Consider the following 23,324-nt stretch of genomic DNA (forward strand, 5'->3'; position numbering starts at 1 on the left):
GTCTTATGAAGAGAGGTTAAGGGAACTCAACCTGATGACACTAGAGGATAGGAGGGATAGAGGGGACATGATAACAACGTATAAAATACTAAGGGGCATTGACAAGGTGGACAAGGATCGAATGTTTCAGAGATGGGATACAGAAACAAGGGGACACAATTGGAAGCTGAAAACCCAGATGAGTCATAGGGATGTTAGGAAGTATTTCTTTAGTCTTAGAGTTGTCAGGAACTGGAATAATCTGGAGATCGAAGTAGTGGAAGCAAGTTCCTTAAATAGCTTTAAGAAGAGGTATGACAAATATCATGGAGCAGGGAGAGAGTGAATTAGAATCGACCAGTGAAGAGGCGGGGCCAGGAGCTATGAATCGACCCCTGCAACCCCAAATAGGTGAGTACAAATAGGCGAGGTGAGTACACACAGGACGAGTCTCGGCTCCTGGCCCTGCCTCAACCTGGCCGCCAATGAGTTCACTCTCCTGGCTGGCTACTTGATCCCAGTTTCTAAATCTTCTTATCACTGAGCTAAAGAAACATTTCCTTACATCATGGCCGCTCAGGTATTTGGGTGTGTATGTATGTATATATGTATGTATGTATATGCATGCATGCCTATGTGCGTGTGCGTGTGCGTGTGTGTGTGTGTGTGTGTGTGTGTGTGTGTGTGTGTGTGTGTGTGTGTGTGTGTGTATTCGAGAACTTTTTCCATATCTTTTTGCTGTTACAATATTCAGGTAGAGCTGTACTCACAGATACAGGTAGAACTGTAGCCACAGATACAGGTAGAGCTGCACTCACAGATACAGGTAGAACTGTAGCCACAGATACAGGTAGAGCTGTACTCACAGATACAGGTAGAACTGTAGCCACAGATACAGGTAGAGCTGTACTCACAGATACAGGTAGAGCTGTACTCACAGATACAGGTAGAGCTGTACTCACAGATGCACGTAGAGCTGTAGCCACAGATACAGGTAGAGCTGTACTCACAGATACAGGTAGAGCTGTACTCACAGATGCACGTAGAGCTGTAGCCACAGATACATGTAGAGCTGTACTCACAGATACATGTAGAGCTGTAGTCACAGATACAGGTAGAGCTGTAGTCACAGATACAGGTAGAGCTGTACTCACAGATACAGGTAGAGCTGTACTCACAGATACAGGTAGAGCTGTACTCACAGATACAGGTAGAACTGTAGCCACAGATAGAGGTAGAGCTGTACTCACAGATACAGGTAGAGCTGTACTCACAGATACAGGTAGAGCTGTACTCACAGATACAGGTAGAGCTGTACTCACAGATGCACGTAGAGCTGTACTCACAGATGCAAGTAGAGCTGTAGCCACAGATACAGTTAAAGCTGTACTCACAGATACAGGTAGAGCTGTACTCGCAGATACAGGTAGAGCTGTACTCACTGATACATGTAGAGCTGTACTCGCACATACAGGTAGAGCTATACTCACAGATACAGGTAGAGCTATACTCACAGATACAGGTAGAGCTGTACTCACAGATACAGGTAGAGCTGTACTCACAGATACAGGTAGAGCTGTAGCCACAGATACATGTAGAGCTGTACTCACAGATACAGGTAGAGCTGAACTCGCAGATACAGGTAGAGCTGTACTCACTGATACATGTAGAGCTGTACTCGCACATACAGGTAGAGCTGTACTCACAGATACAGGTAGAGCTTTACTCACAGATACAGGTAGAGCTGTACTCGCAGATACAGGTAGAGCTGTACTCACGGATACATGTAGAGCTGTACTCTCAGATACAGGTAGAGCTGTAGCCACAGATACAGGTAGAGCTGTCATCACAGATACAGGTGTTGCTGTACTCGCAGATACAGGTAGAGCTGTACTCACAGATACAGGTAGAGCTGTACTCATAGATACAGGAAGAGCTGTACTCAGAGATACAGGTAGAGCTGTACTCACAGACACGGGTAGAGCTGTACTCACAGACACGGGTAGAGCTGTACTAAGATACAGGTAGAGCTATAGTCAAAGGTACAGTTAGAGCTGTAGTCACAGATACAAGTAGAGCTGTAGTCACAGATACAGGTAGAGCTGTAGTCACAGGTACAGGGAGCTGTACTCACAGATACAGGTAGAGCTGTACTCGCAGATACAGGTAGAGCTGTAGACACAGATACAGGTAGAGCTGTAATCACAGATACAGGTAGAGCTGTACTCACAGATACAGGTAGAGCTGTACTCACAGATACAGGTAGAGCTGTAGACACAGATACAGGTAGAGCTGTAATCACAGATACAGGTAGAGCTGTAATCACAGATACAGGTAGAGCTGTACTCACAGATACAGGGAGAGCTTGACTCACAGATACAGGTAGAGCTGTACTCACAGATACAGGTAGAGCTGTACTCACAGATACAGGTTGAGCTGTAGTCACACATACAGGTAGAGCTGTGACTACAGCTCTACCTCTATCTGTGACTACAGTTCTATCTGTGACTACAGTTCTACCTGTGACTACAGTTCTACCTGTCCTGACAGGGACAGGTAGAGCTGTAGTCACAAGTACAGGTAGAGCTGTAGTCACAGGTACAGGTTAAGCTTTAGTCACAGGTACAGGTAGAGCTGTACTCACAGATACAAGTAGAGCTGTACTGACAGATACAGGTAGAGCTGTAGCCACAGGTAAAGGTAGAGCTCTAGTCACAGGCACAGGTAGAGCTGTACTGATAGATACAGGTAGAGCTGTACTCACAGATACAGGTAGAGCTGTAGCCACAGATACAGGTAGAGCTGTACTCACAGCTACAGGTAGAACTGTACTTACAGATACAGGTAGACCTGTAGTCACAGATACAGGTTGAGCTGTAGTCACAGATACAGGTAGAGCTGTAGTCACAGGTACAGGTGGAGCTGTAGTCACAGGTACAGGTAGAGCTGTACTGACAGATACAGGTAGAGCTGTACTGACAGATACAGGTAGAGCTGTACTGACAGATACAGGTAGACCTGTACTCACAGATACAGGTAGAGCTGTACTCACACATACAGGTAGAGCTGTACTCACAGATGCACGTAGAGCTGTAGCCACAGATACAGGTAGAGCTGTACTCACAGATACATGTAGAGCTGTAGTCACAGATACAGGTAGAGCTGTAGTCACAGATACAGGTAGAGCTGTACTCACAGATACAGGTAGAGCTGTACTCACAGATACAGGTAGAGCTGTACTCCCAGATACAGGTAGAACTGTAGCCACAGATACAGGTAGAGCTGTACTCACAGATACAGGAAGAGCTGTACTCACAGATACAGGTAGAGGTGTACTCACAGATACAGGTAGAGCTGTACTCACAGATGCACGTAGAGCTGTAGCCACAGATACAGGTAGAGCTGTACTCACAGATACATGTAGAGCTGTAGTCACAGATACAGGTAGAGCATTAGTCACAGATACAGGTAGAGCTGTACTCAGAGATACAGGTAGAGCTGTACTCACAGATACAGGTAGAGCTGTACTCACAGATACAGGTAGAACTGTAGCCACAGATACAGGTAGAGCTGTACTCACAGATACAGGTAGAGCTGTACTCACAGATACAGGTAGAGCTGTACTCACAGATACAGGTAGAGCTGCACTCACAGATACAGGTAGAGCTGTACTCACAGATACAGGTAGAGCTGTACTCACAGATACAGGTAGAGCTGTACTCACAGATACAGGTAATAATAATAATAATAATAATAATAATAATAATAATAATAATAATAATATCTTTATTTACTACAAGTACATGTACAAGGTATACAGTCCTAGCTGACAACAATGACATACTACTATATAGAAAGCCGCTTGTTATGCTCCGCATTTCGGGCAAATTAGGTCAGTGTCCCAGGATGCGACCCACACCAGTCGACTAACACCCAGGTACCCATTTTACTGATGGGGAACATAGACAACAGGTGGAAAGAAACCCGTCCAATGTTTCTACTCTGGCTGGGAATCGAACCCAGACCCTCGCCGTGTGAAGCGAGAGCGTTAACCACCAGGCCACCAGGTAGAGCTGTACTGACAGATACAGGTAGAGCTGTACTGATAAATACAGGTAGAGCTGTACTCACAGATACAGGTAGAGCTGAAGCCACAGATACAGGTAGAGCTGTACTCACAGATACAGGTAGAGCTGTACTCACAGATACAGGTAGAGCTGTAGCCACAGATACAGGTAGAGCTGTAGCCACAGATACAGGTAGAGCTGTACTCACAGATGCAAGTAGAGCTGTAGCCACAGATACAGTTAGAGCTGTACTCACAGACACAGGTAGAGCTGTACTCGCAGATACAGGTAGAGCTGTACTCACTGATACAAGTAGAGCTGTACTCGCACATACAGGTAGAGCTGTACTCACAGATACAGGTAGAGCTATACTCACAGATACAGGTAGAGCTGTACTCACAGATACAGGTAGAGCTGTACTCACAGATACAGGTAGAGCTGTAGCCACAGATACATGTAGAGCTGTACTCACAGATACAGGTAGAGCTGAACTCGCAGATACAGGTAGAGCTGTACTCACTGATACATGTAGAGCTGTACTCGCACATACAGGTAGAGCTGTACTCACAGATACAGGTAGAGCTTTACTCACAGATACAGGTAGAGCTGTACTCGCAGATACAGGTAGAGCTGTACTCACGGATACATGTAGAGCTGTACTCTCAGATACAGGTAGAGCTGTAGCCATAGATACAGGTAGAGCTGTCATCACAGATACAGGTGTTGCTGTACTCGCAGATACAGGTAGAGCTGTACTCACAGATACAGGTAGAGCTGTACTCACAGACACGGGTAGAGCTGTACTCACAGACACGGGTAGAGCTGTACTAAGATACAGGTAGAGCTATAGTCACAGGTACAGGTTGAGCTGTAGTCACAGATACAAGTAGAGCCGTAGTCACAGATACAGGTAGAGCTGTAGTCACAGGTACAGGGAGCTGTACTCACAGATACAGGTAGAGCTGTACTCGCAGATACAGGTAGAGCTGTAGACACAGATACAGGTAGAGCTGTAATCACAGATACAGGTAGAGCTGTACTCACAGATACAGGTAGAGCTGTACTCGCAGATACAGGTAGAGCTGTAGACACAGATACAGGTAGAGCTGTAATCACAGATACAGGTAGAGCTGTAATCACAGATACAGGTAGAGCTGTACTCACAGATACAGGGAGAGCTTGACTCACAGATACAGGTAGAGCTGTACTCACAGATACAGGTAGAGCTGTACTCACAGATACAGGTTGAGCTGTAGTCACAGGTACAGGTAGAGCTGTACTCACAGATACAGGTAGAGCTGTACTCATTGATACAGGTAGAACTGTAGCCACAGATACAGGTAGAGCTGTACTCGCAGATACAGGTAGAGCTGTACTCACAGATACAGGTAGAGCTGTACTCACAGATGCACGTAGAGCTGTAGCCACAGATACAGGTAGAGCTGTACTCACAGATACATGTAGAGCTGTAGTCACAGATACAGGTAGAGCTGTAGTCACAGATACAGGTAGAGCTGTACTCACAGATACAGGTAGAGCTGTACTCACAGATACAGGTAGAGCTGTACTCACAGATACAGGTAGAACTGTAGCCACAGATACAGGTAGAGCTGTACTCACAGATACAGGTAGAGCTGTACTCACAGATACAGGTAGAGGTGTACTCACAGATACAGGTAGAGCTGTACTCACAGATGCACGTAGAGCTGTAGCCACAGATACAGGTAGAGCTGTACTCACAGATACATGTAGAGCTGTAGTCACAGATACAGGTAGAGCATTAGTCACAGATACAGGTAGAGCTGTACTCACAGATACAGGTAGAGCTGTACTCACAGATACAGGTAGAGCTGTACTCACAGATACAGGTAGAACTGTAGCCACAGATACAGGTAGAGCTGTACTCACAGATACAGGTAGAGCTGTACTCACAGATACAGGTAGAGCTGTACTCACAGATACAGGTAGAGCTGCACTCACAGATACAGGTAGAGCTGTACTCACAGATACAGGTAGAGCTGTACTCACAGATACAGGTAGAGCTGTACTCACAGATACAGGTAATAATAATAATAATAATAATAATAATAATAATAATAATATTAATAATATCTTTATTTACTACAAGTACATGTACAAGGTATACAGTCCTAGCTGACAACAATGACATACTACTATATAGAAAGCCGCTTGTTATGCTCCGCATTTCGGGCAAATTAGGTCAGTGTCCCAGGATGCGACCCACACCAGTCGACTAACACCCAGGTACCCATTTTACTGATGGGGAACATAGACAACAGGTGGAAAGAAACACGTCCAATGTTTCTACTCTGGCTGGGAATCGAACCCAGACCCTCGCCGTGTGAAGCGAGAGCGTTAACCACCAGGCCACCAGGTAGAGCTGTACTGACAGATACAGGTAGAGCTGTACTGATAAATACAGGTAGAGCTGTACTCACAGATACAGGTAGAGCTGAAGCCACAGATACAGGTAGAGCTGTACTCACAGATACAGGTAGAGCTGTAGCCACAGATACAGGTAGAGCTGTAGCCACAGATACAGGTAGAGCTGTACTCACAGATACAGGTAGAGCTGTACTCACAGACACAGGTAGAGCTGTACTCACAGATACAGGTAGAGCTGTACTCACAGATGCAAGTAGAGCTGTAGCCACAGATACAGTTAGAGCTGTACTCACAGATACAGGTAGAGCTGTACTCGCAGATACAGGTAGAGCTGTACTCACTGATACATGTAGAGCTGTACTCGCACATACAGGTAGAGCTGTACTCACAGATACAGGTAGACGTGTACTCACAGATACAGGTAGAGCTGTACTCACAGATACAGGTAGAGCTGTACTCATAGATACAGGTAGAGCTGTAGCCACAGATACATGTAGAGCTGTACTCACAGATACAGGTAGAGCTGAACTCGCAGATACAGGTAGAGCTGTACTCACTGATACATGTAGAGCTGTACTCGCACATACAGGTAGAGCTGTACTCACAGATACAGGTAAAGCTTTACTCACAGATACAGGTAGAGCTGTACTCGCAGATACAGGTAGAGCTGTACTCACGGATACATGTAGAGCTGTACTCTCAGATACAGGTAGAGCTGTAGCCACAGATACAGGTAGAGCTGTCATCACAGATACAGGTGTTGCTGTACTCGCAGATACAGGTAGAGCTGTACTCACAGATACAGGTAGAGCTGTACTCAGAGATACAGGAAGAGCTGTACTCAGAGATACAGGTAGAGCTGTACTCACAGACACGGGTAGAGCTGTACTCACAGACACGGGTAGAGCTGTACTAAGATACAGGTAGAGCTATAGTCACAGGTACAGGTAGAGCTGTAGTCACAGATACAAGTAGAGCTGTAGTCACAGATACAGGTAGAGCTGTACTCGCAGATACAGGTAGAGCTGTAGACACAGATACAGGTAGAGCTGTAATCACAGATACAGGTAGAGCTGTACTCACAGATACAGGTAGAGCTGTACTCGCAGATACAGGTAGAGCTGTAGACACAGATACAGGTAGAGCTGTAATCACAGATACAGGTAGAGCTGTAATCACAGATACAGGTAGAGCTGTACTCACAGATACAGGGAGAGCTTGACTCACAGATACAGGTAGAGCTGTATTCACAGATACAGGTAGAGCTGTACTCACAGATACAGGTTGAGCTGTAGTCACACATACAGGTAGAGCTGTGACTACAGCTCTACCTCTATCTGTGACTACAGTTCTATCTGTGACTACAGTTCTACCTGTGACTACAGTTCTACCTGTCCTGACAGGGACAGGTAGAACTGTAGTCACAAGTACAGGTAGAGCTGTAGTCACAGGTACAGGTGGAGCTTTAGTCACAGGTACAGGTAGAGCTGTACTCACAGATACAAGTAGAGCTGTACTGACAGATACAGGTAGAGCTGTAGCCACAGGTAAAGGTAGAGCTCTAGTCACAGGCACAGGTAGAGCTGTACTGATAGATACAGGTAGAGCTGTACTCACAGATACAGGTAGAGCTGTAGCCACAGATACAGGTAGAGCTGTACTCACAGCTACAGGTAGAACTGTACTTACAGATACAGGTAGACCTGTAGTCACAGATACAGGTTGAGCTGTAGTCACAGATACAGGTTGAGCTGTAGTCACAGATACAGGTAGAGCTGTAGTCACAGGTACAGGTGGAGCTGTAGTCACAGGTACAGGTAGAGCTGTACTGACAGATACAGGTAGAGCTGTACTGACAGATACAGGTAGAGCTGTACTGACAGATACAGGTAGAGCTGTACTCACAGATGCAGGTAGAGCTGTAATCAGAGATACAGGTAGAGCTGTAGTCACAGGTACAGGTAGAGCTGTACTCACAGATGCAGGAAGAGCTGTAATCACAGATACAGGTAGAGCTGTAGTCACAGGTACAGGTAGAGCTGTAGTCACAGTTACAGGTAGAGCTGTACTGACAGATACAATTAGAGCTGTACTCACAGATACAGGTAGAGCTGTAGTCACAGATAGAGGTAGAGCTGTAATGAAAGATGCAGGTAGAGCTGTAGTCACAGATACAAGTAGAGCTGTAGTCACAGGTACAGGTAGAGCTGTAGTCACAGGTACAGGTAGAGCTATAGTCACATGTAGAGGTAGAGCTGTACTCACAGATGTAGGTAGAGCTGTAGTCACAGGTACAGCTAGAGCTTTAGTTACCATACAGTAACAAGAAACCTTTGCATTACAAAAAATTTCTGAGTTACTAATATATATATATATGCAATAAGATCACAGTAAACAGGTGATTTCAAAATATGCAAAACAACCACTCTGAAAGAATAGAGAAATTCCAAGCGCTTTCGTGACTACTCACATTATCATTAGTTCCTTGATAATGTGAATAGTCACGAAAGCGCTTGGAATTTCTCTATTCTTTCAGAGTGGTTGTTTTGCATATTCTGAAATCACCTGTTTACTGTGATCTTATTGCATGTATATTAAAGATTTTGTGCTTATGGTTTGAAACATCTTATGATAACCTCTGACAATGTTATATCTGGTCATCATGTAAGACATGATATTCTCCGTGTGACTAGTTCTGATCATGATGTGATATTTGTGATAACACTCACTGTGTTAACATCATCCATGCGTGACGATTAACGCTAGATCTCTATCGTGCTAGTAACGAGAAGTGCCAATTAAACAACGGCGATCCGTGACACAATCACATGGTGCCATTTATTCTGAGATCCGTGTCAACGAGAGGCTATTACTCTCCAGGCTGTGCTATAACACACCCAGCAATGTTAACAAACACTGTTTGCCTGTGGAAAACAAGTAAGTATCATCAGACATTTCTACCCTATTTAACCAAGTCGAAACGCAGGCAAAATAAAAGGCTACGGAACACATTTGTAAAGGGAAGGGGGGAGATATTTTCTCTGTGTACAGCTTTGTCACGGCACGACTTTATAAATCTGTACTCAGAGGGAAACGCTGTCTTGAAACTTGCTCTGCAGCGTGTCTTTTCCTCACGTGAGTTTCTATCATTCAGAGTCAATTCAAAAGATTTACAACTCTCTGCACCCTCACGACATCTCTCTTCTTGGTATTCTTAAGATCTTTATCCGTAGCTGCCTTACGGAACAAGCTAGTTACATCCAAGCTAACCAGCGTGCTAGAGAATTAACCTCACTAACTGCACCTGCTACGTTCCCTAAGTGAGTGTAGTGCACAAGCTCCTCACGTTCCTTGCTCATGTGATACCTAATATCATTTATTTAGATTACGAGCTAGACTAGACGTGAGATAGTGATGTTCTGTACCTTACCTGATAGTGAATATGACTTGTACTAAATATATGCAGTGTGGAAAATTGCATTTACTTGGATGTATTATTATATACATAACAGTAAATAAACATTGATAATTATTATTTATCAGTTAGACAAGCAGGAATTTGGGACACCTAGGTCGCAAAAAATGTCCCCCTTCGATACCTACCACTGTCATATCCACAAGTTGCTCTGGACCTATTAATTAAATGAAATATACATACACCAGGAATACTGGTAAATATATAAATTTGTGGACTGTATATTAAAAATAATAAATGGTTATATATATACACAATTACATAACAGAAGGAAAATATATCTTAATATCACTCACCAATTTGACTGGAGATTAATGTGTATCGTACTCAGAAAACCTCACTCTAACTAAATCTATGAAAATAATGCTGGCCAGAATTACACACAAATCTAGAGAGCTTATCTGAGGTTCCTGGAGCTGTCTTGTCCAGTCGTCTGATATCTCAAGTTATGCAGGAATGCATATCCACCAATTTCGCCTCCTATTTGAGAGGTGTCAGTACAATTTTAACCTCTAGAGCACGAAAAATTCTTCCCCATTCACCGTTTCTAATACAAATTCAAAAACCCAAGATGGCGAGTCCCGTCTGCGCAGACGCAGGCTTTCTGTTTTCTATGACATAAATATTAAATACAGTATGGCCATCTATTTACATATAAATACTGAATTTCTGGAAAATATATACAGTATTTTCCACAGGCAGCATATTTGTTCCACACAGGTGACCAGTTTCGAGAGTTCTTATATTATTATTATAATCAAAAAGAAGCGCCAAGCCACAAGGGCTATACAGCAAGAGAGTTCTTATAGCCTTGTAGCCTAGCCTGAGGTTAGGCTTCCCTACTGACCTCGTCGTGGAACGGTTGTCCACATAGCTATCACAAAACGGAGGAGACAGTTGCCCAGTTCCTCTTGAAAACTTTTACCCTCTACCGGCAGAGTTTCTTATTTCTGCAGACAACAGGTTGAAGAGTTTTCCAAGACAGATACTGACACAATGTTCTCTAGTTTTGGCCACGACGTCACTCGTGTTCGCTGGGTTAATTCTGTATTTCCATCTGTCTCACTCCAGCGAGTTAAACAAGGACTGAACTTTATTATATTATTATTATAATCAGAAAAGAAGCGCTAAGCCACAAGGACTATACAGCAACTTTATTATAAATTAGTCTTCAGAGATTGTCACAAAAATCTTCCTTTCAGTCAATAAATAGTCTAGTCCATATCTCTTTAGGTCTCACTCTTGAGAGTTCGTGCGAGGGACTGTAACAATTCTATAGGTAGTTTAGATTAGTCAGTTTTCTCAAAGTCTTTAACACAAGACTAATTAAATTATGAAAGCTTAATCTAAGATTGGGGTTGACTGCATTATAATGATTTCAAGAGGACATATTAAGACATCAAATAGAGGTCTACTTCCCATGAAGGATCAGAGAGCTGTATAGTTCCCACCTTATATGTTTGGTCCTAGCTCGTACACAGAAAAATGGCCATTTGACGTACAGTGTATAACAACCTTACTATAATATGGGAGTACCACCATTACTTCCGGTGCAGTGGCTTTGCGAAACATCTATACACAAATAACCCGTACATAGGAGAGAGGGACTTACGACGATGCTTCGGTCCGACTTGGACCATTTACGAAGTCGCGGTATTACGCCTTTTTGTTGTTTATGAACATCTAGACACATATATCGTTGCTTCTGATATTCTGCAGCGTTTGTGTCTCTGCTGTCTGGTCCAACTACTCTCGTTGTTGTTGTTGTTGGACCTACACACTACTGAACACTAGAATGTGGCTTGGACACCGTCACTGTGGCTGCTACACTGTCACTGCTTCACTGTGGCTGCTACACTGTCACTGCTTCACTGTGGCTGCTACACTGTCACTGCTTCATTGTGGCTGCTACACTGTCACTGCATCACTGCTGCTGCTACACTGTCACTGCTTTGCTGTGGCTTCTACACTGTCACTGCTTCACTGTGGCTGCTACGCTACACTGGTTCACTGTGGCTGCTACGCTACACTGGTTCACTGTCACTGTGGCTGTTAAATTATCCACAGTGCTGTACCATCTCAACAGACCTATGATTACTGCTGGTTCAAACGACATTATTTGCTACACTACTGTCAAGTCTCGCCAGTTACTAACTCCCTGACTGCTACTAACTGATTCCAGTGACTGTGATTAATTGTCCCACTCACACACAGCCACTACAACCACCCATCACTCCTCTAATTTGATTCATTATACGAATTATGACATTATCAAAGTTTTTCACTAATTATTAAATCTTAAGTCGGATGAAAACATGGACTTAGGGAAGTGATTCAAAAAATATAAAATATATTTGTTTACGTTTTCAGTCGTGCTGACGACTGACTACCTGACTGCTGGACTACCTGACTACCTGACTGCCGGACTACCTGACTACCTGACTGCCGGACTACCTGACTACCTGACTGCCTGACTACCTGACTGCCTGACTGCCTGACTACCTGACTGCCTGACTACCCGACTGCCTGACTACCTGACTGCCTGACTACCTGACTGCCTGACTACCTGACTGACTGCCTGACTGCCGGACTACCTGACTACCCGACTGCCTGAAAGTGTCCTATTTCCTGTTTCACTGCAGCGACATTTTGCCCACATTTCCGATTTTTGTGATAATTATTATGACAACGTTTCGCCTTGAGGACATTGCATTAAAGTTCAGTAAGTGACTTATTTAAGCTCCTATCCAGCTATCTAAAATAAAGTTACATGGAAATATACAAGAAAAAATAATTTTCACAAGCACTACTACTACTATCACTACTACTGCTGCTACTACTGCTACTACTACTGCTACTATAGTTAATAATTGTTTCTGTACACTTAGTTTAGAGTGCATATAACTTTTACATAATAGAGATGCTGCTATAGGAAAGATAAACCTACAAGATTTATAACACTAATCTATATTACACAAAGTAGTAAGAATAAAAAGTGGAACAAGCAACATCAGAAACATCTACGGTAGCAACTGTAGTCTGAGTGTCTGGCAAATATTAAAAAAATTCATTGACATTTACAATGGTTTACTTTACATGTACAAGGTACGTAAACTGTGTCAACTCTCCTGACACAACGAATGGTCTTGACTCTACCGAATGATAAATAAGGAAGAATAGTCTTAGTAGAATGACTAATAAGGAATAGTCCTGACAGGATGATTGACGAGAATAAGAATGATCCTGACTGATGTATGAAGTGTCTCGGGGCTCTCACATGTAAGATGTCCATGATGAAGCATAAGCATCCTTGCTTATCTCCTTTAAGCTCCTCCTTCCTGGAACACTGAGAAGACAAATTCTCGTGTAGCACGGGAAGTAATTTTGGAGGGTGTAACCCAGTGTGTGCTGCTGACAAACTGCTTGCTTCCACGCTCACTAAGGCTTTTATTGTCCTCCTGAGACTCCCACTTGTTACTCCTAGCCATAACACTTTAATGTCTCTCTCGATGTTCTATCTGCGCAGCTTACGCTCGAATATTCTTGTAAATTTATGCAAAGCCCCATAACTGCGGTCGGTGGAGGGAGGGATAAATTGTCCACCTCCAAGTAAATTGAGCTTTCAAAATTCTCTTATATGATTACATTACAATGTATCAATGTAAGAAAAGAGAAGGAAACTACTCTCAAAGACTCCAGTGTTGCTGTATAAACATAATGGACTCAAAGTTACGAAAGGAGAGCCTTCTGCTTTTCTATCCTTGACTCATACACATAGAAAATACACGATTGTCCTTTGTCTACATAGAAGATAATTATTCTCAACAGATAGCCTCGATGTGGAAATACAAGTCCTCTGTTATCTCTTTCCCCATGTACCCCCAATGTATAGAAAAAAAAGACGAGGACTGTAATAGGCCTGCTGGTCCATGCAAGGTCAGAAGAAAAAAAATAGGAAACGGAAAAAGCGAAGTAGATTTTACATAAAAGATTCTGTTTTCTTTTGTTCCTAAGTCAGCCCCTTAGATTATTATTATTATTTTACTGATCACTAAGCGCCAAATGAGCCCCCCTAGAGGGAGGTGTGAAGGTATACGATAGAAATACTCAGTTACTCCATCGACAGATGTCTAGTGCAGGAGTTAGTAATCAATCGCACTACAGTTTTTTATTGGGTTATTAAAGGTTTAAGGTGAGTTGCTGTGGTTGAGCCCCATACACAAATACCATAGGTGAGGTAAGGGTAAATGAGAAAGCGGTAAAGAGCAAGAAGAGCCGTTTGGGGTACATAGTACCGTATTTTTGATAGGATGCCTACTGTTTTGGAGACTTTTCTGGATATTTACTGTATGTGGGTTTGGAATATGAACCTACAGTCAAGGTGGAGACTTAGAAATTTTCCCTCAGTGTCTTGAAATGGGTGAACCATTTATCAATATGTTTAGCTGTGCATTTGAAACTTTGTTTCCAAACAGCATGAAGTAGGTTCTGTCTGTATTGAAAGTAAGTTTGTTGGTAATCATCCAGGTAGATATTTTTAGAAGTTCGTCGTTTATAGTGTCTGTTAGCATGGTTGGGTTTGGGTGAGAGAAGACATAACTAGTGTCATCTGAAAATAAAATGGGTATAAGGAGCTTTGATGCATTTGGGAGGTCATTGTTGTAAATGAGAAAGGGATGTGGGCCCGGGACACTACCTTGTGGAACTCCAACAAGAACTGGTTGTGTAGTGGAGTTAACTCCATTTGTGTATATATGCTGGTTTCTATTTCTAAGAGGCTGTTGTGTCTCTCTAAATACCACATCAAACGTCTATTTACCAGACGTTCCATCACCTTGCAAACTGCACTGGTAAGAGCAATGGGACGATAGTGGGAGGCATCATGCCCCATAGTACCTGGTTTACGGAAAGATAGAACAATGGCAGAGTTCTACAGCTGGGAAAGAACTCCTTGTGACCAAGTAAGATTAAATAGTCATAAGCGGACTGCAAGGGCTGACTGATGTAAATACTGTAGCATACGAATATGAATGCCGTCAGGCCCAGCTGCCGATGATCGGCAAGCGGAGAGTGTTGTCTTCAATTCCAGAAGAGTAAAAGGCACATTATAGGATTCTTCTCTGATAGAAGAAAAATCTAAGGGCTCTAACTCTCTGGCAGACTTTGAGGAAAGAAATGAGGGGCATAGATGAAGCCCCTGAGAAATACGGACCAGGTGATTACGAATTTCAGTAGCAACATCAAGAGGGTCTGCTATATCGACACCGGCAACCCAAAGAATAGGAGCTGGGTCAGGGGAGTATTTACTACTTAGTTTCTGCATTTTTTCCAGACTGCACTCATAGAGGAAGCCGAAGCGACAGTAGAAACATAATCCCGCCAGCAAGTGCGTTTAGCGTCACGGATGACATGGCGAGCGACCACTCTCTTCTGCTTAAAATCAAGGAGTCTCTGTGGTTCTGTTGTACCGATATCTGCCCCACGTAGCGAGTTTCAAACGTACTGCCCGAGCACAAGCAGAAGACCACCAAGGCATGCACTTCTGAGAATGTTTTCCCGAGGTTAAGGGTATAGAATGTGAAGCTTCGGTTAAGACTGAGATCGAGAAGAGGAGTAAAATCTCATCAATGGAGGACGAGGAAGGAGCCTCATTATAAGCAGTTAGACACGCGTAAAAGTCCCAGTTCAGCGGTCACATTGCCAGCGTGTGCTACGAGGAGGTGGCGAATATGAAGGAGAAGGTTGATTGGAAAATGATCGCTATCATGCAAGTCCAGGAGGACAGACCAGGTGAAGTCTAGGACAGTTGAGGAAGAGCAGACCGAGAGATCGATGCAAGAGAGAGTATGAGTACGAGGATCAAAATGGGTGGGAGTACCCGTATTTACAACATGGAGGGGGAGAGAAACAAGAAAAGCCTCTAACTGAATGCCGTGGGAGTCACAGTGAGGACCCTCCCCCTCCCCCCGAGGAAATGATGAACATTAAAATCGCCAACAGAAGTGGCGACGGTAAGGATGAAACTAGAAAGGCAATATCTGGGATAGATAATGCTCGAGAAGGAGAGAGATGCAATGAATAATAGATTGTATACTACTTATTCAAGTGGATACGGGCTGCAGTGTAATGCAGCGAAGTATTAACAAAGAGCTGATGGTATGGAAAATCAGTGCGGTTAAGAAGGGCCCTTTCATTAAAGGTTCCATCGGGAAAAGGGTCTGATGAATACAATAAATCATAGCCTGAGATAGGTTGGATAACAGCGGAGTGTAATTTGGGTTCTTGTAAACCAATACCAACAGGGAAAAACTGGGAGAACAACATCTGAAGCTCACCCCAGTTACCTCTGAGGCCGCGGATATTCCACTGTAAATAAACCACGATTGGTAACAAGAAAGATACAAGAAATCTGCAGGTATATATGGACTAGAAGGGTTAGAAAAGTCCACGTGGCAGCAGCCGAAAACGTTCAGTGAAGAAATGGGATGCTGCGAAGAAAGGAGTTGCACAGGCGGAGGAGAGGGAAGAGGAGGAACAGGAGGTGGATCGGTGTCCATCGATGGTCTAGTCTCATCAATATATTCTGAGATAGCTTCAAGTGTTTCGGAAGACAAAGATGTTGTATGGGAGACAATATTGGAGATGGAAGGAAGGTGAGTAAAGACTGGGACGACAGTGGACTGTTCCAAAGTAGGGGGAGACGAAAGGGTAGAGGGAACTGGAGAAGAAGCATGGGAGGGGACAGAAGAGGAAGGAACCTGGGAGGGGGAAGAAGAGAAAGAAACTTGGGAGGGGACAGGGAAGGAAGGTACAGTACGAGGAGAAGGTTGAACCTCCACCTTTGTAATAGAGCCAGTTAGAGGTGAAGAACCAAGTACAGAGACTGGAAAGGCAAAATGTGGAGGTAAAAGAAGGGAAGGAAGGGTTAAAGGCGATTTGAGCAATGGGGATTTTTTGAACTTTTGAAAAGTAGAAGGGCGATGGGGAGGAGGTGTTGTACGAAGTCTTGTCGATACCGGAACTTGTGAGAAGATGAAGAAGTAAGAAGAGACTGAGGTGTTGAGGTAGGGACCTCTGAGTACAGGACAGCAAAAGAATTAGAGACAGGAGTGACAGTGGAAGGGGTAACCACAAAGGAGGCTGCAGTAGGTGGGACCCCAGAGGTGGGGGTGATTTTTAGAAACACGAGAATAAGAAATACAGGGGAGTCTCCCTTGGAGGCGTAGATGAGAGACTGCCATAGCATAGGGGAAACCTTCTGCTTCTGAGACAATGGATTTCTTGCTCATTTAAGTAAACTTGGCAATGGCAAGAGTAAGATGGGTGAGCCTCATGACAATTAAGGCAAGAGGGAAGTAGACTATAAGACGTATTGGTATGGTCATCAGCACCACATGCTGGGCATTCGGCTATGGACCTGCAATATTTCACTGGATGAGCAAAACGCCAACAATTTCTACACTGTTGCAGTGTAGGGATCACCTTTCGAACTTGTAAATGATGTCCCGCTATATAAACAGGATGGGAGCTCACAGCAGTCAAAAGTTAGTCAAACTACATTGCAAGGGTATCATTTCTGCCCACGGGCAGGGAGGACATAAGTGTCTACTTTGAGGATTGGGAGATCTTGGAGTTCCAGCTGTTCCAGAATGTCATCGCCACATGTCTGGAAATTCTGTTAGACAATGGCATTGGGCAGAATGACAGTACCACTACAAGAATTGAGGGAATGATGTTTTTCAATAGTTACAGGAATAGTATTGATACTTGAAAGAAGAGAAAGATCGTCAGCTTGGTTAGCATTCTGGACAGTGATGATGCATGTACTGATCTTGAGAGCATGAAACGATATATCTCTTCCAACATGACGTAGGAGTGACTTGCCACTACCATGGACGGAAAGATAAGCAGTAGAGGAAGTCGGTCGTAAAGTAAAAAACTTTGTTCATTGTGTATTTTGAAACATAGTGTGGAAAGGGAGTGTGTGACATGCCAATTTTCCTGAGTAGAACGAGAAGGAAGCGGAGAAGTAGCATCAGGTAATTGTCGTGGGCATTGAGGTGTGGGACTAGAGTTGGTCCAATGTGGGACGGGAGGGCGATTCGAAAATTGCCGTACTGTAGAGGGAGAAGCTGGAAGCATAGTCAAAGAAGAGCCGAGGTCTGACGTATCGAAGGAGTCAGTTAAAACCCGGGTACCTGAAGCAGGCAACAAAACGGCACCAGCAATAGGTACAGGGGCATTAGAAGTGTCCAAAGAGTGGTCAAAAAGCAAGATAGGGTCAGAGTAGGATGCGGTATCAGAAAGGGGCCCAAGGGGAGCAGGCTCATGGGTTGGGTACTCCATGGTTAGGTCACTCCTTTTCTTTTTCTTTTTAGAAGAAAATAAAAAACGAAGAATTAAAAAATGGGGGAACGTGGAGAAATAGCTCCTAGGAGGAATGAAAGGGCTGTAAATCTTCCTCCACGCCCAAGAGGACCTTTGCACTGCAAGTAGTGCAGATGCGGCATGCAGCCCGTGATATACTCTACCCTTCATGCCAGTAAACCAGCAATCCGGGATAATAACCTCACATCCACCGAGCCACCTTGATGGACAAAAGAGAGGGTGGCCAGATACCCACCACAAAGCATACCTCCTTTGGCCACCACCCCCTGGAATCCGAAAGGTAGCCTCCAGAGATAAACCCGTCACCCAAAAGACACCCAAAGCCACTCCCCAGGAGACCGGAGAGGGATCGGGATATCGCCAGGTGATCCAGATTCCACAGCAAACTACACCACCGCAAAGGATCTCAATAGAATGGGATGGTCCCCAGTACCCTTCCCCCTACCTAGGAACTAGAGTGCCTGTGGGAAGAATCCCAAAGGCTGAAAATAGGAAGGGAATAGGGGAGGGATGGGGAGGAGGAGGAGGAGGAGGAGGAGGAGGAAAGTGAAGAAAGTGGGATGGTGGGAGGGGATGGTGAGGGGGGACTGGGGGTAATTAGGTTTGGTCTGAGGAAGGAGACCAAAAGGTCTAATTCCTCAAACCAAGAGCCACTTCACCGTGCCAAGGAGCCCCCCTTGAAGAGGTATAGGCCTATAGTTGCTCAATTTCGTTGGATCACCTCCTTTGAGGATCAGGGTGACCCTTGCTGTCTTAAGTATGGATGGGAAAGTGGAAGAGTCAATGGATTTGTTAAAAAGAGTTGCAATAAGTGGTGACAATACATGAGAGATTTTACATACATGAGTTGTGGTAAGTTGTTTAGTGTTTTGATGATGAGCGAGATTTCAGTAGGGTTTGTTGGGACTAGAAATAGAGTATCTGGGTAGTTACCAGTGAGGTAGTCTTCTGGCTGAATGTTTGTGTTTGGGATTTTGCTTGCTAGCTTTGTTCCTACGGTCGAGAAAAAGACAGTTTGTTGGCTATAGGAGAGGTTCTTCTGGTTTCGTTTAAGTTAATCACACTGTTGCAAGACAGTTTTTTATATCCTAGAATTTCAGATAAGGTTTTCCAGGTCTTTTTCATATAAACTCTTATGTCATGAAATCTGGTTTCGTAATACAGTTTGTTTTTGACCTCCTTATTAGATTAGTTAGTATTGATGAGTTACTTTTTGCCAGATCCTTTGTTATTAGACCCATTCTGTACTGTTTTTCATATAGATGTTTTTTATCAATAAATTTGAGGATGCTGTTTGTAAGCCAGGGGCTGTTTAGTCTCTTTGCTGTGATCTGCTTTGTTTTTATTAGGCAATGCATGTTATAGAAGTTTTGGCTTTGTAAAAAAAATATTGACACATTCATCAATATCGAGGTTGCCTGCTAGCTCATTTTGCCAGTCGATGTTACTTAATGCTGAATTAAAACTATTGACAGATGACTGGTCATGTAGTCGGAAGGTCATCTTAGTTGTGTCCTGAGGCAATTTACATAAGTTGGTTATGAGAAAGATGCGATAGTGGTCAGTAGTGTTATCTGTGATTATGCCTGCTTTTAATGGGGATGTAGTGTTTGTCCAGATATGGTCTAATAAAGAGGCATATGTCTCAGAGATTCTTGTAGGTTTTGCTATAGTTGGCAGAAGTAAGCAGTTGCTCATAGTATTTTTGAATTCAGTTATTTGAGGGTCATGGATGAGGTTTATGTTGAAGTTCCCTGTAAGTATAAGGTGGTGTTTATTCACCTCTGCATCAGTTATCATGTTCCTTAGTTTTTCACTAAATGAGTAAATACTGGAGTGAGGTACTTTATAGATTACTCCAACTGTTAAAGGTTTTTAAGATCTTTGGATTTAAATTTAGTAAATGTATATTCACCATATTCATCCCTTATGCAAGTAGAATTTATACATTCAAATTCATCATAGTATATAGCTGTACCACCTCTTAATTGGTATGGTCTACAATTGTGTATGGCAGTGTAGCCAGGTATGGAATAGATGTTTATAACATATTTTAACCATATTTTTAGACATACTGACATTTAGAGAACTGAGTAGTGCCTGGAGGTCCTCATAGTGCTTGCTTAATGATCTAACATTATAATTAAATACTGTTATGTTGTTGTTGGCACTGAGTAGTGTCTTAGCCTGACTAACAGTGTAATAAAGGCAGTTGTTGTTAGGATCGTGTATGTCATTTAATAGGAGGTTAATGTCGGAATAAATATTTGAATATCATATGACTAATGCAGGATTAAGGATGTATACTAACAGAAGAGAAACTATTAATAAGGATTGATATAATGACTATGACGAGACTTAAATCAAAATTGCACAACTTTTAGGATTCAATATTGCTCTGAAGGTAATATGATAACATATAAAAAGCAGTACAAAGTATTGGTATGTAAAGAACTATTCTAAAACAATATACAGAGACTAAACAAATAATAATACAAAAATATAAAATGGACAGATAGTAAATATGGTATTCAACAAATTTAGACAGTAAGATTTGACTTGTAGCACAAAATTTAAGCAAGAAATAGCACTAAAAAAAATAGGGTATAAGGTAGTTGGTACTAACTAGTAAAAGGTAGTACAAGGATTTGAGCGATAATGCAGTAGCAACATACACTACACGTAGATAATAATGTTAAGGACGAATTGATTAATCAGTCTCGGTAGGATCAGCATCTCTAAGGAAGTTGGAGAGATCATGTTCATTTATGATAGTGTATAAGCGGCCTACTTCTGTTTTTGTCACTAGAATTTTCCCATCTGGAGTGAAGCACTGATGGATTTTGTCACTGTTTTCTCAACCTGAACAAAAGTTTCTGACGTTTGTTCGTCAGATACTCATTGATGTACACTCAGTTTTTATTCTAATTGATGATTTAATTAGATCCTTTGTGTCATATGAACGAAATCTGATCATAACACAATGTTTACCTTATTTACCTAGTGTTTCTTTAATTTGTCTTGTACATTAACATTTAGGTGGTCTTAAATGATCGTGATAGCGGTATCTTTGCAGTTAGCTCGGGTTATTTCTCTGGTAAAGTGGGAGCTGTTAATTATAACTGCGTCAACCTACTTTTCTTGATCTGTTTTGTCATCGTGGTAATCAAGATAGTCATTCAAACGGGCATTCATGTTGATTTTCCAGTTCTTGATTGTATTCTGAGATGTTATTTGCTCGGTGTGACTGGCGATAGCTGTTCGCAGAGAATTTCCTGAATCAGTACTTCCCGATGACGTTATCTTCTCTTCGAGGTTTAGTATTGATCTAAGATCCTTATTATTAGTCTCTAGGGTGACGTTGTATGACTTAAGAGTGTCAGGAACGTCAGTCATACCTGAGAGATCGACAGAGGTGATGAATCCCCTGAAGGAAGGGGAGTTGAAGAGAGTCAGCCAGTTTGATGTTGTTGTTATGTTGTGGCCCTGGGCGGTGGTGTGGGGGGTTGATGATACACGGGGGTCCTGCTGGGTTGACAAGTTGAGTTACAGCATCCTTGATGTTATCTTGTTAATACTGTTGCTGTTTCTTCTGCGTTACTGGTGAAGTGGAGGAGAGAGCTTTATTTCTCAGAGCTTGGATTAATTAAGTATTCGTCTGGCAGCGGGGTGGTGCTTGGGTTTGCAGAATGTCTTAGATCATCAATTTTGTCAAGTTATGGGTACCAATGCTAGTATTCATGGGTCATTTTGGGTTCTACGTGGGTTTGTGCAGTTGTACCTACAATTAGGCCATGTTAATAAATTAGACACATGTGCAACTCTTGGGTATCTTTATTGAGGAAACGTTTCGCCACACAGTGGCTTCATCAGTCCATACAAAGGATAAACTTGAAGATTATCAAGATTATCCTTTGTATGGACTGATGAAGCCACTGTGTGGCGAAACGTTTCCTCAGTAAAGATACCCAAGAGTTGCACATGTGTCTAATTTATCAACGTGTCGGTTCTCTGAACCATTGATCTATAATTAGGCCATCAAAAGCTTTGATGGGACCTGGTTGTTGAAGAAAATATTGGTGCTAGGATGCTGCTGCCGCTACAGATGTTAGTTGTGTATCTTGACCTTACCCTCCTCTCTTCTTTACAGATGGAGACCCAGCGGTGGCGCTGGAGGTGCGACCCCCACCACCCCCACCTCCGCCCAAGCCTGTGAGGAAGCCCCCCTTCTGGTCGTCGGGAGGAGGGCGGAAGGAGGGAGGCGGTGGACAGTCAGCTGAGGACGGAGGGATAGTGGTGATGATGAGTCAGCGTCATATGGATGCTCCAAGACGCGACCCTCACAGTGCTGTCCCTTCCACTAGCGTCATACTGGGTGAGCTAACCTGCTGTCGCCACACCCAGTTGTGTAGATGCGCTGTTGTATATGGGTTACATGGTGCGAGCACTCTGGAAAATAGCTGCCCTATTGTGTATGTGTTACATGGTGGGAACAACACCTTAGCGTGTAGCTTAACTATTTTTTTTTTAATAAGGCTGGAGGTGAGTGCCGTCAGGACCCCGACGCTCGTATTCCATTGTGGGAAAATCCAAGTGGTAGCTACCCTTTCACATGGCATTTACATGTTGAGTTGTATACAATGAGTGGCTTGAATTTGTCTTGTACCCTGATCTCGATTTACCCCCCATTCCTCCATAATCCCGTGACTCGATCGCTAGACACCTGCCGTCCATGTTCACCCATCAGTATAAAATGGGTACTTGGGTGTTAGTCGACTGTTGTGGGTGGCATCCTGGGACAAAACTGACCTAATTTACCCGAAATGCTCAGCATAACAAGCAGCTTTTTATATAGTAGTATGTTACTTATGCCAGCTAGGCCTGTATATCATGTACATGTACTTGTAGTATATAAATAAATTATTATTATTATTATTATTATTAGTAGTAGTAGTAGTAGTAGTAGTAGTAGTAGTATTATTATTATAATCTGAAATTTGTTCTCAATG

At 43.1% G+C, this 23,324-nt stretch overlaps 1 protein-coding gene across 1 annotated transcript in view; it reads left to right on the forward strand.

The window, feature by feature from the left end:
• LOC128685929 (uncharacterized) overlaps positions 1-23,324 on the forward strand; it is a 458,247-nt gene that overhangs the window by 396,531 nt on the left and 38,392 nt on the right. The window contains exon 3 of the mRNA XM_070083404.1: positions 22,466-22,690. Within this exon, the coding sequence (XP_069939505.1) occupies positions 22,466-22,690 (225 nt within the window). The remainder of the gene's footprint in view (positions 1-22,465; positions 22,691-23,324) is intronic.

The sequence above is a fragment of the Cherax quadricarinatus genome, chromosome 9 (assembly GCF_038502225.1).
Source record: "Cherax quadricarinatus isolate ZL_2023a chromosome 9, ASM3850222v1, whole genome shotgun sequence".
Taxonomy (NCBI): Eukaryota; Metazoa; Arthropoda; class Malacostraca; order Decapoda; family Parastacidae; genus Cherax; species Cherax quadricarinatus.